The 17,091-nt window shown below is 46.5% G+C and overlaps 1 protein-coding gene across 2 annotated transcripts in view; it reads left to right on the forward strand.

The window, feature by feature from the left end:
- The window catches only part of BCL7A (BAF chromatin remodeling complex subunit BCL7A), a 55,266-nt gene that overhangs the window by 12,591 nt on the left and 25,584 nt on the right, over positions 1 to 17,091 (forward strand). For both annotated transcript variants that reach the window (XM_073626836.1, XM_073626826.1), the window contains exon 2: positions 11,908 to 11,989. In XM_073626836.1, the coding sequence (XP_073482937.1) occupies positions 11,908 to 11,989 (82 nt within the window). The remainder of the gene's footprint in view (positions 1 to 11,907; positions 11,990 to 17,091) is intronic.

The following is a 17,091-nucleotide window of genomic DNA, read 5'->3' on the forward strand; positions in this document are numbered from 1 at the left end:
TTATTCATTTTTTATCCAGTTCTTACAATATAATCCATGAATTTCCATTATTTTAATTAATATTAGTTTTATATTAATATTATCTGGCTATGTTTAACCACTTGCCTACGGGTGGATGTCATATGACGTCTTTGTCTTCCCGGCATTGTGGAGAGCGCGCGGCGGTGCGCGCACGTGCTCACTGCACCACTGGGGACCCGACGCCCGTGATGTCTGCCAGGCACCCACAATTGCTCATCACAGAGCAGGGACATGGATCCGTGTGTGTAAAATAATAAATATTGTGTTTTTTTTTTTCAAAATTGTCAGTCTTTTTTTGTTTATAGCGCAAAAAATAAAGAACACAGAGGTCAAATACCACCAAAAGAAAGCTCTATTTGTGGGGAAAATAAATGATCAAAATTTAATCTAGGTACGTCGCATGACCGTGCAATTGTCATTCAAAGTGTAACAGCGCTGAAAGCTGAAAATTGGCCTGGGCAGGAAGGGGGTGAAAATGCCCTGTATTGAAGTGGTTAAATGTCATTCTTTCTTTTTTCTGCACACTCCAACCAGTTTATTGATCCGCTGAACAACCAATCATGTTAATCGGCCAATTTAACTTTTTTCTTTGAGCAGAGCATTTAATTCTCACCCCTTCCTTCTCCCTGTACACTTGAGAAAGAAGCGCACATGCTCTCAAACACGTTGTGGTTCCTCTACACCCCGTTGACTTCACGCCCAGAAGCGTCGCTCCCTGAGCTGATTATCTCCAGCCATCCACAAGGATCAGCCGGCACCACTCTCCGGTTCATTGTGGCTCCCACAGCTGGATTTACTGCTCACCCAGGACACACTATAGATGCTGTAGACGATCCCAGGAGATTTGATCTCCCATGAGCACACCATTCCTTACCTTGGAATATGTGTTGGATATTTTATACTACTGCATATTAAACATTGCACTCAGAGGTGCTTTTCTGTTTCTTTCTTCCCCTGCACATAACAGCCCCCTTCACATCACCCCCTTTTACAGCAGTGTCTTCACCCCCTCACATCACTCCCCCATTTAATATCACTTCCCCATCACATTCCTGTTCTCTGCCCCTTTTATATCAGCCCCCTCCTCCTTCACATTACTGTTCTCAGCCCTCTTTCACATCACCCCCCCCCCCCCCCCAACACACACTTTGTATCACTCCTCATTCACATTCCTGTCCCCCCCCCCCCCCTTCACATTCCTTTCCTCACCCTTTACATTCCTGTCCCCAGACCCCCTTTTTGTTTTACATTCTTGTCCACAGACACCCCTCCTGTTATACATTCCTGTCCTCGGCTCCCCCCTCCTCCAGATTCCTGCCTCGGCCCCCCTTCACATCATCCCCGGCTTCCCACACATCCTTCACAGTAGTGACAGCTCTTATTGATGTCCTACCTACACAAGGCGGGAGGCACATCTATATCTGACATCGCAGGCAGGACAGCTCCACCTGAATGGCAGGAGGTGGAATGCAGAAGGCTGACATCGGTGGTGGGATAGCTACGCATGGGCCCCAGGAGGCAGGAGGGGAACGTCGGTGGCAGGACAGCTGTGCATGGACCCCGGGAGGCAGGTGGGAGTCATCGATGGCAGGACAGCTCCAGAAGGAGGGTGGGAGCTGCACAACTTTTCCTGGTAATTGGTTTCTAGCAACCAATCACCTGCTAGTTAACTTGGCAGCTACAGCCGTCCATCTGGAGCTGTACTGCTTCTTGCAACCCTTGCAGAGCTGTCCTGCCACCGATAACTCGATAAGGATGACAGCAGTGAGGGCAGCTAATCGGGCTCCTAAATGGCAGGACTATGGCCGGGCTGGATGAAACTGTGACTGGGGCTGGACCATGGTCCGCCATTTAGTGATGTCTGTTGTAGGGGATTGTCCTGCGATTCTCCAACTGCTTTTTCCTGCAACTGATCTTGCTGTTGCTTCCTGTGCAGACAGGGAAAGGCAGTCCTGTTTTCAGTCCATTCCTAAGGAAGAGTGGATATAAAAGCCCCAGCCACTTGCTGCCCTTATTTTTCATCTGCTAGAACTACTGGTTACATTAAAGCTTTAGTGTCAATTGCCGAAATAGTAAGCCCCAGTGTTTGCATCAGTGACTGCTATAGAAATCCCCAGCATTGGTGTCAATGGCTGCAGTAATAAACCCCCACCATTGGCATCAGTAGCCACTATAGTAACCCCCAACTTTGGCAACAGTGGCTGAATAATAAACCCCCCGGTTGGTGTGGGTGGTTGCAGCAATAGCTTTGATGTTAGTTGCTGCAATAATGACCCCCAGCATTTCTCATGTTGCTCTAGAACTAATAGCAGAACTTTAGGGCTTGTGTAGATGGACTTTGCTTGTCTGTATATTTACTTGAATGTCATTAATGAAATGCATTTGCATTGCAAGCAAAGCAGGTCAAGGGCAGCCTTTTGCTTCTCCATTTTGCATGGAGCATAAGGTAAGTGCATTTTACAACCTTGTCCTTACTCTGGATAGACGTGTTACAATTGTAATGGTCAGCTTTTTAGATTTTGAATATCTGCAGTGTGGGCGCGGATAAGTAGTTTTTACCACTGGGATCGCTTATGCTGCAGGGTGAGGGGTACAATAATATAAGGTGACTGGGTGATTGGCATTCGTTTTTTTTATTAGTAAAGGTAGGCTCAGGATTAGGTAGCTAATGTTAGGTTTGGGAGTGTGTGTTTGTTTTTTGTTTTCTATTGCCACTACTCTTGTCTCAAAAAATACCTTTCTGTTCTGGTCTGTTTTTTTTTTTATTTTATTTATTTTTTTCGGATGCATTTTCCTTTGAAATAAATGATGCATTTTAATTCACACTCGACAACAATGGGTTGTATAGCCTGTTGACATTTGATGCATATCCATTTATTCAAACTGAAATGCATCAGGCAAAAAGTTGCCTTTCCAGCCTCAGGGAGACTTCCCCTCTTATTGTCAGGGACCCCAAAAAACAATTTGTTAGGGGTTCAAGTAGAGGTGGAGTCTGCTGGTGCCAGAAAATAACTTGGTGTAGTTCAGGGATATGCAATTAGCAGACCTTCAGCTGTTGCAAAACTACAAGTCCCATCATGCCTCTGCCTCTGGGTGTCATGCTTGTGGCTGTCAGTCTTGCTATGCCTCATGGGACTTGTAGTTCTGCAACAGCTGGAGGTCCGCTAATAGCATATCCCTGGTGTGGTTGGTAAATTTACAGGAACCAAGAGTTTACAATGTTTTAAGTATGTGTATAATATGTAATGTAAAAAAAAAAAAGACAGGGCAATCCAGAATGCCAGGCTGCCACGGTGATTACAAAAATGCTGTCTGGCAAGTGTATATGCAATCTCATTGTTTGCAGTTTATCAATTACCACTGGGTGGTGTCTGGAGGAAACGGCTGACAATCCATGCCGCAAGTGCCTTTGTGTGTATCTGTGTATGCTAGGAGCACCAGCGTTGAGTCTGTGTGTGCTAACAGCACTAGTGTGTTTGCCTCAGTAGCCTAGTGTCTTGTTTCTGAATATGGATCATTGAGGCACATAGCTTTAATTATGTGCAACTAAAGTCTTTATGGGTAAAGTTTGCTATGTGTTAAAGTGATTTGTAAAGGTCACGTAGTTAGACTGGTTCAAAAAAGTCCATCTAGTTCAACCAATAGTTTTTTTACTTTTTTTTTTTTTTTAAACCACTTCAATACCGGGCATTTTCACCCCTTTCCTGCCAAGGCCAATTTTCAGCTTTCAGCGCTGTAACAACTCTTTGTCTCCCCCCCCCATCATAGCAAACCGCTTGCTATGGTGGTAGATGCTCGATCATAAGCCTGGCTGTGTGGGTCTGTAGACTAGAGCTGCACAATTCTGGCTAAAATGAGAATCACTATTTTTCTCTTTCGTTCATTGACGGACACAGCACTTTAATCTTGTCCTTGGAGTTATATCATCACCTTTAGGAGAGGACTAGGCAGAACACAGAAAAAACAAGCACAGTACCGCCCAGGGGGTGGTCCTACTGGCTATAACCCCTCACTCTGCTCCCAGCAGCTCAGTTTTTTCTGCCTAGTCTAGAAGGACCTGGCTCCCTGTGGGGACCAGTGGTCTTTGAAAATGTTTTGCTTTTTCTTCCTGTGATTTACAATCAACAGCCAGGCTGGATAATATAGATCCTGGTAGTCTCCCCAGCCTGGCCATCGAGCACGTGCAGACTTTAGCTTTGTGCTGGGTTGGCTGCAACAGGCCCCATTCTGGTCCGGCTCTGTGGGTCCTGGCAGGGGGTTGTTCCCCTCGTTTGTTTCCCTCGTTTGCCACCATACAGAGGGAATGGTCGCTGCGGGAACCGCGGCCATTTTCCTGTAGCCGCGGCCATTTTCTTGGAGCTCTGTGGCCATTTTCCCGGTGTTTTCCGGCGCTTTTGTCTGAGGCGGCCATTTTCTTGTAGCCACAAGGGATGTTTTCTGTTAGTGCTCTAGCTCTGGGCAGCTGTTTAAGCCAGGAACAGCGCGAAATTGACACAGAACACCTCGTGGTTTGGACGCCAGCAGAGGGGAGAATGGCAGCAGCACAGCACAATGCCTTGGTCAGGGTGGTGAGTCCTGTGGGGGGGCCCCTCAGTCTGTGGCAGCTAGGAGGGTAGGCATTTTTTGTCTCTAGCCTTAGGTCCCGGGTGACAGGCGAGAGTGGGTCAGACATGGCGTCGGATGCTTCTTCCCCAGACATCCCGGTGATAGAACCTGGTTCCCCTGCAGCTGCAGGTGCCCATGGACGCTCTGTCGGCGGTCCTGGAATCATTTGTTTCCAGGGTGGAAACGGCGTGCAGGCGCAAGGTGGGTAAAAAACCACCCTCCCCGGTCTTCTGGGGAAAGCTCTGATTCAGACTTGGGCCCGCTGTGGCAGGTGGCCCCTGTTCTGACGCTTCAGAGGTTGCGGACCATGACCCTTCGGACAGTGAGGGGGAAGCCTCTGCATCCGTTTCAGCTCAGGAAAAAACGCACGTGGAGGCACTTATCACGGCGGTGCAGGATACCTTAAAGATAGACGATATGGCTGGGGCATCTGCAGATGTGTCAGTCCCTTTTGGGTCCCACAAGCTGGTCTGCACCACTAAGGTGTTTCCTTACCTAACCTTTTTTGATAAGTTTATTTACAAGGAGTGGGAACGCCTGCAGCGTGCCTTTTCAGTCCCGAGGCAAATGGTGGTGCGTTACCCCTTCTGAGGAGAGTTTTCTGAAAAAATGGACATCTCCTCCAGTCGTTGAATCCCCCCCCCCCCCCCCGGTATCTAGGTTAAATAAGGTGACCACGATTCTGGTTGAAGGGTCCCCCTCTTTCAAGGACCCTGCCGACAGAAGAGCCGAGGCGGTGCCCGGTCCATGTTTACGGTGGTGGGGTCGGCGCTTCGGGCGCTGTTAGCCACGGCTCTGGTGTCACAGACACTTACTGAATGGGCTAAGTTTTTGCACTGCAAGTTGGGGAAGGAGCAGGTTTCCCCAGTCTGTGTGGAACTGGCAGACTAGTTGGTGCACAGCCTTAAGTATATTTGTGATGCGGCCCTGGATATGGCCCCTTTGCTTTCTAGAGCCTCGGTATCAGCAGTAGTGCTGCATCGGCTGATTTGGCTCAAGTGTTGGTCTGCAGACCAGACATCTAAGAAAGCGCTGGCGGAGTTGCCCTTCCAAGGTGGGAGGCTGTTTGGCGCCTCGCTGGATGACATTATTAAAAAGGTTACTGGGGGAAGAGTACTTTGCTCCCACAGTCCAGAAAGGGGCAGGGGCCCTCTTTTTCCACTCAGAAGCGGCTTTTTCATCCACCTGTGTCGGCGGGTAAGCATTCCCAGTCCGGCAAGGTATCCGCTGAGGGACAGAAGCGTCTCTGGTATCGCAAGCCGAACAAGCCTGCGAACAAATCAGCTTCCGCATGAAGGTTCGCCCCCGCCTGACTCTGGAGGGTTGCCTTCGGGAGTTTGCAGTCCGGTGGACTTCTCTTCTTTCTGACCAGTAGGTCTGCGAGCTGGTTTTGTCAGGCTACAAGATAGTTTCTTTCTTGTCCGCCAAACTGTTTTTTTCCTCCAACCTTCATCTCCTTCCGGCTCATTGGGAGGCCCTGTTTGGGGCAGTACAGGACTTACTACTGCGTGGGGTGATAGTGCCTGTGCCAACGTCAGAAAGGTTTCAGGCATTCTACTCCAATCTGTTTGTAATCCCGAAGAAGGAAGGGGTCCGTCCGGTCCTGGATCTCAAGGCCCTCAATTGTTTTGTGAAGGTTCGGAGGTTCAGGATGGAATCCGTTTGTTCCGTGGTCGCTGCACTTCATCAGGGGGATTTCCTGGCATCTTTGGACATAAGACGCATACTTGCATGTCCCCATATGCATCAGACACCAGAGGTTCCTGCGATTTGCGGTCAGGGACGAGCACTACCAATTTGCAGCTCTTCCCTTTGGCTTAGCGTCGGCACCAAGGGTCTTCACCAATTTGCTGGCTCTGATTCTGGCGTTGCTGAGACAACGAGGGATCGCGATCGTGGGTTACCTGGACGACCTCCTCCTGAGAGCAGCTTCTGCCTCAGAACTAAGGGAGGATGTGGTGATCACCATGCAGACTCTTCAGGAGTTTGGCTGGGTGTTGAATCTCCAGAAGTTGGCGTTTCTGCCGACCCAGCAACTAGAGTACTTGGGGTTGATTCTGGACTCCTCAAAGACGAGTCTTTCTTCCTTCAAGCAAGCTGCAGACTCTCTAATCCGCAGTGCGGTTACTGATGTCCCGTAAGTGGTCGTCGCTGCATTTTTGGACGCGAGTTCTGGGCCTCATGGTAGCCACTTTCGAGGCGGTACCGTATGCTCAATTTCACATTTGGGTCTTGCAGAAAGAGATCCTGTCCAAATGGGACAAGTCTCCGACATCCCTGGATTGTCAATTCCGGATGAGCCAGCTAGCCAGGGCTTAGCTTCTGTGGTGGCTGAGGTCCCCAGCCCTTTGGTCTGGGAAATCGTTCCTTCCTCTTCACTGGACGGTGATCACGATGGACGCCAGCCTGACCGGCTTAGGGGAAATTTTGGGCATCCAGTCGGCCCAGGGTTGCTGGACGCAGGAAGAATCCCGCCTGCCGATCAATGTGCTGGAGCTGTGGGCGATCAGGCGGTGTCCTCTTCACATGGTTGCAGAGGCTGCATGGTCGTCTGGTCAGGATCCAGTCGGACAATGCCACGGTGGTGGCGTATGGCAATCATCAGGGAGGGACAAGGAGCTCAGTGGCGGCGCTGGAGGTCTCCCACATTCTACAGTGGGCAGAGCGGCACGTGCCGGCTCTGTTAGCCGTGTACATTCTGGGCATACAAAACTGGCAGGCGGATTACCTCAGTGGTCAGTTGCTGGACCGTCGGGAATGGTCACTGCACCCGGAAGTGTTTCGGCTTATTTGCCTACGGTGGGGCATGCCAGATGTGGATCTCCTGGCCTCTCGGCTCAATCAGAATGTGCAGAGGTTTGTGGCCAGGTCAAAGGATCCCTGGGCGGACGCATCAGACGCGTTGGTGGCCCCATGGGGGCATTATCAGCTAATTTTATGCCTTTCCCCCTCTCAGGCTCCTCCCTCGTGTGGTGCACAGAATGGAGGCCGAGGGAATTCCGGTGATTCTGATTGCCCCAGACTGGCCTCAAGGTCCTTGGTACGCCAACGTAGTATGAATGGTGGCGGATGTTCCTTGGCGGCTGCCGGTGCAGGAGGACCTTCTGTCTCAAGGTCCGATACTCCACCCGGTAATTTCCACTATGCTAAGTGCGCAAAATTCTTCTTCCTGGAAGACTTCTCATCGCACCTGGAATGCCTACATCTCTCTGTGTGAGGAGGTGGGGTGGCATCCGAGTGGATCAGAAGCTTGCATTAAGCATCCTTAAGGGGCAGATATCAGCTTTGGCTGTCTTTTTTCAGCGATCCTTGGCGACTTACTCATTGGTACGTGTGTTCAGGGGGTTCGGCATGTGGCCCCTCCGGTACGCCCGCCGCTGCCCCCGTGGGATCTGAATCTGGTGCTCTCGGGGTGCTTCAGAAACCGCCGTTTGAAAACATTAGGGTGATCCCTTTATTGACGCACTCTCAGAAAGTAGTCTTTCTAGTGGCTATTACATCTGCAAGGCAGGTTTCTGAGTTGGCGGCCTTGTCATGCAAGTTTCCCTATTTAATCCACCACAAGGTTAAGGCGGTGCTGCATCCGCAGCCCTCTTTTCTTCTGAAGGTTGTTTCGGCCTTTCATCTTAATGAGGACATTGTGCTTCCATCCTTAAGCCCTCGACCGTCGCATCCCAAGGAGGTCGCTTTACATTCTTTGGATGTGGTCCGGGCTCTGCGGGTGTATCGGTCTGCTACGGCTCCTTTCTGGAGGGCGGACTCTGTTTGTCTCAGTGGCTGTTCGAAAAAGGGCCTGGCGGTCTCGTCGGCCACCATTTCTCGGTGGATCCGACAGATTGTTGTTCAGGCTTATGCCATAAGGGGGCAGGCACCTCCCTTTCCCGTTACGGCACATTCTACCAGGGCAATTGGTGCTTCCTGGGCTTTCCGGCATCAAGCGTCTGTTTCACAGGTGTGTAAGGCGGCTACCTGGTCGTCAGTGCACACTTTCACCAAATTTTACAAGGTCGATGTAGGCGCATCTTCGGATGCATGCTTCGGCCGCAAGGTTTTGCAGGCGGCCATCTGAGGTTGCGGCTCCTCTGATGGGGAGTTCTTTTTTTCGTGGGTGGAGTTTATTTTCTCTGTATTCCCACCCCTTGTTTTTGGCACTGCTTGGGGATGTCCCTAAGGTCAAGATTAAAGTGCTGTGTCCATCAATAAATGAAGAAGAAAATGGGATTTTTGTACTTAACGTAAAATCCCTTTCTCTGAAATTCTTTGACGGACACGGCACCCATCCCTCCTATTTATGTTTGTACTGCTTTTTGATGAACTGAGCTGTTGGGAGCAGAGTGAGGGGTTATAGCCAGTAGGACCGGCCCCTGGGTGGTACTGTGCTTTGTTTTTTCTGTGTTCTGCCTAGTCCTCTCCTAAAGGTGGCGATTATAACCCGAAGGTCAAGATTAAAGTGCTGTGCCCGTCAATGAACTTCAGAGAAAGGGATTTTATGGTAAGTAAAATCAGGCTAATTTTACTGTTTTGAAAGACCGCTGCACAAATACCATGTTTTGTGTGTGTGTGTGTATATATATATATATATATATATATATATATATATATATATATATATATATATATATATATATATATATATATATATATATATATATATATATATATATATATATATATATTATTTATATGTATGTATATGTATGTTTGGGGGTTGTAAGTAGTTTTCTAGCAAAAAATACTGATTTTAACTTTGTAATAAACAAGTGTCAGAAAACTACTTTCATTGGTTAAACTTCCCTCATGTCAGACCAAAGTTCATTCCTTTGATCTAAGAATGGAAAGTTACAATGTTTATAGTTCTCTACCAGCTTGGACAATGTTGTGAAAAACTTGGCAGACTGCCCAGATTTCTTTCTTTTGACAGCTGAGAGAGCAGAGAACTCTCTACACTCATTATATTAATGAATCCGGAAGTTCTGCAAAGAGATCATGAGGGGAGTTGAATCAAGATCACGATTATTTAACGCTTAATCGTGCAGCTCTACTGTAGACACACATAGCATAGTTCAGTGCTCACAGGATTTGACTTACAGCTGCGGGAGCCAATGGCTTCCACTGCTGCAGAATCTCCTGTGAAGAGAGAGATGGGAGAACTGCTGCAGACAAGCAGGTGGGTGCTGGATCGCGATTGGGCTCGGGTATGTTTTTAAGAGGTGGGGGGACTTTTAAAAGGGTTTTTTACCTTTTAATGCAGAGAGTAAAAAACCTTTTTGACTATAACTGCTTTAACTCATTTACGTGTGTATACACAGGAAGCACTATACATCATTTTTGTGTGTGCATGCTGAATACACTTTGCATGACTATGCATTAGAGTGAATTGATCTGTAATGTATGTGTCACAGTATGCCTAAGTAAGGTGTGTAAAAAAAAAAAATATATATATATATATTAATCCAGGACAATTGCTACCATTTTGTCAGGGTATGTTTTACTGATCTGTTTACACACAGACTTTAAAGTGGTTGTAAATATGTCAGGTAAATAACATGGGGAAATACTAATTGCCATGGCAGCTGGCTGTGTTACTGGCTCCTAACTTTTCATCTGGCTCCCAGATCTCAGTGAGCTTTGTCCAGCCCTAGTGGAAGATGATGAAACGCAATGTTTGTACTGACAATTGAAAAATGAACTTGTGTTAAAAATAAATGATTCCAAATCCATTGTTGTGTCCTTTGCGTAAAGTAAAGCTTTAATGACTTATTTTGAGAGCCTGCTTTGTAGATCTCACACTTTGTGCTAATGTGTTCCTCTCCTGCGGGACCTCTATAGTCTCTTATTTTGAAGCACTGTTCTGTTTCACACAAAGGGAAAACAGGATAATTCTGTCACCAAAATATCCTGTCACAATTGTTTTTGTAATGTAATTATTGTGCAACACTGTTCAAAATGTATTTTTTTTTATGTAGATTGATCCAGATCTTTACAATTTTCTTCAACCCGAGGTTAGGGGAGATCTCTTCTGACCTGTTCTAAATAGCACTCAGCTGTGATAATTCTTCGTATATTCCCTAGGAGAATTTACTGGTAATGCCAGTATTATGCCACTGGCTTCCTAGTAGATACTTTAAAGAAGAATTCCATGCATGGTATCTTTTTATAAAGTTACATTGGTCCGGCTTGTACCAATAACTATGTACCCTTTTTTGACACTGCTACTCCAGTGATCTCCACTTGCTTCTGGGTCCTGAGCTGAGTGGATGGCCTGATGCATTGTGATTACGGGAGGTTGGCTGCTCCCTTCAACCGCTGCCACCCTGAAAGAACTTGTTACTCCATGTCTCGTGTTATATGCCTAGATTGACCAGCTCTGTGTGAGTAGGTTTTTTATTGAATTGAAGTGCTGAATTGTTTTAAGCAGAGAGCACTTAGATTTGTTCTTTTTATTTATACTGTCTTAGGTGAATTGTTTTGGAGACCGGGATTTCCAGCTCCTGTTGTACTTTACCCTCCTATGGGACATGTGCTTATGACCACCTGTTGGGTCAGGGCTCCATTACTTTAGGTGAGCGAAGTGAGTGCTTTGGAGGTGGAGGGATTGTCACAAGCAGCCGCCCAATCACTTCTAAACACCCTCAGTAAAGGCAAACTCCCCCCACCCACCCCAAATGTATCCCACGCTCAACAAGCACATCTGTGTGCCTGAGACGGGGATGGTGGTTGCCACCGGGTTAGAGGGTAAGGAGCCAAGTACTCCTCTCCTTGCTGACCTGGAAACAACGTGCAAAATGTGACTTCTGGATCTCCGTGTCACTTTCCCCAGCCAATATGGCTGGGGGAGAATCTAATGGAGTGTAATTTGCCCTGCATTAGATTCATTGGAGGGCAGGTGAAACCATCAGGGTTCTTTAATGAGTTGCAGCATGCTGCGTATTAATGTTTTTAGACTCTAGCGTGTTCTATTTTCACAAAGCTCACACCAACCTGATGAGTTTGTGTGAACTGAGGCTATTGAAAATAATTTTAGCTTTTTGTTTCATTGGATCTGTATTGTGCTATGCAGTCCAGTGCATTTGGTGTGAATGGGTCCTAACAAGTACAGGTTCCAGGTGCTTTGAGTTTTCATAGTTTCTTCTCACTGCTGCTAAGCTAAAATGCTGTGTATGAAGGTGGATTGTGTGGTTTATTTATTTACTTTACAATATATTTGATGTGAAGGTGAATTGTGTGGTTTATTTACTTTACAATATATTTGATGTATTTCATATATTATTTGTTTTTCAGGGAAAAGAAATGGGTGACTGTCGGAGATACTTCTCTTAGAATTTACAAGTGGGTGCCTGTTGCTGAGCCTAAAGTTGATGATGTAAGATATTTTCAGTTTGAGTATTCTTGTAATAAACCATCAATATCATTTCACACCTTTCTTTCTAGCTTCACAACATGATTCCCGAATGTTCATATAGTGGTCTGCTTCTTGCTTTACTAACAATGATGGCTTACATGCACAAATCTTCTTCTTTTTTTTTTTTTTTTTGCATAATCTGAACAGTAGTAGTCCGCAAAAGGTTTTTGTCCTTTTAATCAAACCTATTTATTTTGGATGGGATATAATGCAAATTTCTGTACAACTATACTTTCTGTTGGTAAGAAAAGTGTGGAACACAAATGTTACAAAGAAAGCTACACAGCTATTGTTTCATTGTAGATTTATTTTAAATCTTGGAAAGCTTTATCAAGGTTTTCAGTGAACCCATGCATAGCATAAGCAGTGTGATCATAGTATGTAAAAATTTCCCCCTCAAGTGGTTAGAAGTTGCATTGCACCTTTTTATATGGAGCTGAAATGTTATATAAGCCTCCCAGATGTTTTTTCCACTCTCCAGATCGCATTACTTGTTCAGGGGTTTTAACCATTTACTTACTGAGCACCTAACCACCCCCCCACCCCCCTCCTGCCCAGACAAATTTTCAGCTTTCAGCGCTGTCACTCTTTGAACGACAATTGCGCAGTCATACAACACTGTACCCAAATTAAATTTCTAATTCGTTCATTGACAGACATAGCCTTCTTTATTCAGAACCATAGGGTTATATTGCCCCCTACAGTAGTAGGACACTAGGCAGAAAAATACTTGGCTACGCCCATGTGCACATATGCAGTCCTAGGTGATATACACCCCCATCTCTGCTATAAGCCTTCAATTTTTTCTGCCTAGTCAGGAGTAAGGACCTAGTTCCTTGCTGGGATCTCTTGTCCTGGCATTTTTTATTCTTTAGTTTTTTGTTTTTTTTTCCGGTGAGACTGTACAGTCAACTCCCGGGCTGGGCGACGGGCTGGACAGTCTATCCAGTGGTCACCCCAGTCTGGCCAGCGAGCGTGTGCAGACCACAGCTACGTGCTAGGTCGGGCTCAACATGGCCCCACTGGACGGGGGCTGGCCCTGCGAGTTAAACGTCTTGCAAGGTCGCATACGACCGGGTCTCGGCTTGAGTCAGTGTCCCTCATGGCCAACAGCCACCCCACTTCGGTGGTGAGGAGGGGTTCTCTCTGCAGTGGTGCCTGCTTGGTCCTGGTATGGTGAGTAAATGTCCGCCTCTCCCCTTAGGGTTTTTTTGTGGCGGATGCGGCCCCACCCTGGGTCGTTCGTTCCTGCGGGTCCCCTCTGTCCCTGCACCCTCTCTTCCTGGCCCTGGAGGTCCCTTGGTAATCCCCTCCATACGGGGTGGTGGGTCTTTGAGGGATGGGGTTGAGTACTGGGGGGATGGGGGTGCGCACGGCCTAGGGCTGTGCTTACCGGGGGGGGGGGGGCTGGTATTCTCTCAGCAAGCGCGCTGGTTGGGTGGTGAGTCTGGGTGTTCCCTCCTCTCTCTGCTGCAGGCTGTGGGGTGTCCTGGTGGTACTACCAGTGTGGGGGGTGTCCCATTGTAGTGGTCACTCTTGGTGTGGCTCTTTTTTTTTTTTTTTTTTCTTCCCATCAGGAAGTATTTCAAAAGATCTGTCTAGGCTGGGGATCTCCAGAGGTAGATCCTGAATCAACAGGAAGGTGCAAAGGTTTGTGGCCAGGTCTTGGGACCCTCTGGCGGATGCCTCAGACGCTCTGGTTGCTCCATGGGGCCAGTATCGTCTGATCTATTCCTCTTCTCAATTCTAGTGGCCCCAGACTGTCCTCGTCGGCCCTGGTACGCTGACCTGGTGCGTCTGGTCACAGACGCCCCCTGGCAGCTGCCACTCAGGGAGGATCTGCTATCCCAAGGGCTGATCTTCCACCCTGCTTTACCGTTGCTGGCTTTAACGGCCTGGCTATTGAAAGCCAGGTGTTGAAGGTTTAGGGACTTATCTGTGTCTGTGATTCTGATGCTGCTCAAAGCTAGAAAGTCTACTTTCAGGAAGGTATATTATCGGACGTGGAGCGTACATTTCTTGGTGTGAGTCAGTGGGAGTTCACGCACGTTCCTTTTCTGTGACTTGGATTTTGACTTTTCATCATAGGGGCGTTGAAAAGAATTTGGCCTTGAGTACTGTTAAGGGCAAGGTGTTTCAACGCTCCCTGGCTTCGCATTCCCTGGTGTGTACCTTTATTCAGGGAGTGCGACATGTGGTTCCACCGGTGCGATCTCCCCTGCCACCGTAGGACTTGAATCTTGTACTTTTGGTTCAACAGAAGCCTCCGTTTGAAAATATTTGAGAAATTACTTCTACTCGCAGGGTGTCCGAGTTGGTGGCGCTATCCTGTCGCACGCCCTACTTGGTGATTCATAGGGACAAGGTGGTGCTTCGTCTTTGTCCTTCTTTCCTTCCAAAGGTTGTCTCTGATTTCCATTTAAATGAAGACATTGTGTTGCCTTTCTCTGTGTCCCAGGCTGCAAAATCCGAGGGAATTTGCCTTGCACACCTTAGATGTGGTACGGGCTGTCAGGGTATATTTGGCGGCCACTGAGTCTTTTCGAAAGTCGGACTCCCTGTTCACGCAAGGTTCTGTAGGCTGCGGTCTAGTGGTTTTTGACTCAGTGATCACAGCACGCGCCCTGCAAGGGGCACGCGGGGAGCGTGCAAAGGGGAGGCCGTGTTTTGATGGCCTCCTAGCAAAGTAGATCCGCGCTATAGCCGAATGACGGCTAGAGAGCGGATCTAAAGGAGTTAAAATCCAAATTAGCGTTTACATAGACCCAGCATCGTAGGTAATCTGACCACTTAAAGCTGGAACTCCAGACTTCAAAATCAATCATGCACAATTGTACAGACATTTCTCCAGTACAAAAATTGCTTACTCTATTTTCACTGCACACTCTGAGCCTCCTGTGGTGTGCATTAGAAACTATAAGTCATAAGTCAGAGCCCACTTTATTTTGTGCCTGTAGGACATCCAGGATTATCTAACCCAGCCTAACTGTCCATGGTGCACCCCTTTCATTCATTGGTCCCCACACACACAGGAATTTGGATATTTTAAACCCATCCTAAGAGCCAGCACATGATTTTGCATAACCAAGTATATTTGTATCATCTGAGCATTGCTAATTGGGCACTGTGCAGATGCCACTGACACGGGGGGGGGGGGGGGGGGGTTGGGTGATGATCTTGTGTGTGATGACCCCTTAAAATGGCCCGGTTTAACTAAAAATCTTTAGAAAGTTGAATTTGTTGTAATTAGAACTGCATGATTAATCGTTAAAGAATGAGATCGCAATCCCCCCCCCCCCCCCTCGTGATAATAACAAAGCATTTTCACGATTTGGTGCAGAGTTCTCTGCTCACAGCTGTCTTAAAAAAAAAAACAGGCAGCCTGCCAAGTTTGACAACATCACTTAGAAGGAGAAACATTGTAACACTTTGTCCTTTTAGATCAAAGCAATGGAAGTAGGTCTGTAAATGTGGGAAGTTTAACCACTTACAGACTAAACCCTTTTCTGGCACTTGTTTACAAGTTAAAATCTGTATTTTTTGCTAGAAAATTACTTGGAACCCTCAAACATATTATATAAAAATATTTATATTATATTATAATATATTATATTATATTTTAGCAGGGACCCTGGAGAATAAAACTGTAAAGTTAGCCCAGTTTTTTTGTATGACATGAGAGAATCGTGATCTTTATTCTAAGCAAAAAAATTGTGGTTCTAATTTTGGCCAGAATCTTGCAGCTCTAGTTTTATACTACAAAATGTTGTCAAATGTGGAGAAAGGTGGAATTACACTTTAAGAAGTCTTTGAATGCTGTACTGTCTCTAGTTCCTTACTCTAATTTCTCCATTTACATCTAAGTAAAAGAGGACTGGCAGCTTAAGATGAATTTATAATGGTCACAGTAAGTTGTCAGACTAGGAAAGTATAATGATCTTGCCACTAGGATCTTAAGGAGAGAAAAAAGCCAATGGGTGCTTTTAACTAGCCAACATAGTGATAAATCAGATGTTTTGGGTGGACAAGTCTTTGAGGTGATGATGCCAGCAGTTGTTTACCCACTTCAGCCTCGGAAGATTTTACCCTCTTCCTGACCAGAGCACTTTTTGAGATTCGGCACTGCATCATTTTAACTGACAATTGCGCGGTCGTGTGACGTTGCACCAAAACAAAATTGACGTCCTTTTTTCCCCACAAATAGAGCTTTCTTTTGGTGGGATTTGATCACCTCTGCTGTTTTTATTTTTTGCGCTATAAACAAAAAAAGAGCGTCAATTTTGGAAAAAAGCATTATTTTTTACTTTTTGCTATAATAAATATGCCCCAAACATATATAAAAAAACTATTTTTCCTCAATTCAGGCCGATATTCTTCTTCTACAGATTTTTGGTAAAAAAAATCACAATAAGCGTATATTGATTTGCGCAAAAGTTATAGTGTCTACAAAATAGGGGATAGTTTTATGGCATTTTTATTATTAATTTTTTTTTCTTACAAGTAATGGCGGCGATCTGCGATTTTTATCGGGACTGCAACATTATGGCAGACACGGACAATTTTGACACATTTTTTGGGACCATTGGCATTAATACAGCGATCAGTGCTATGAAAATGCATTGATTACTGTAAAAATGTCACTGACAGTGAAGGGGTTAACACTAGGGGGTGATCAAGGGGTTAATGTGTTCCCTAGTGTGTGTTCTAACTGAAGGGTGGAGTGGACAGTGTAGGGGAAGAGATAGATCGCTGTTCATACTCTGTATGAACAGACGATCTGTCACTTCTCCCCTCAGAGAACAGAAAACTGTGTGTTTACACACACAGATCCCGGTTCTCCGTGTGCCCTAAGCAATCGCGAGAGCCTGGCAGTGATCGCGACCGTCGGGTACTCACATCAGCTCCATTGGCGAGCAAGGGGTGTGCACCCCTAGTGGACAAAATATGAACCGACGTAACATGGCGGCGATTCGCACAGCCGATCCATGTTGCCGCAGTACAACTGTGGCGGCTGATCGGCAAGCCGTTAAAACTCTGAAAAAATATAAAATCCTCATCAAAAA

Source organism: Aquarana catesbeiana, linkage group LG01 (genome assembly GCF_042186555.1).
Source record: "Aquarana catesbeiana isolate 2022-GZ linkage group LG01, ASM4218655v1, whole genome shotgun sequence".
NCBI classification, from domain to species: Eukaryota; Metazoa; Chordata; class Amphibia; order Anura; family Ranidae; genus Aquarana; species Aquarana catesbeiana.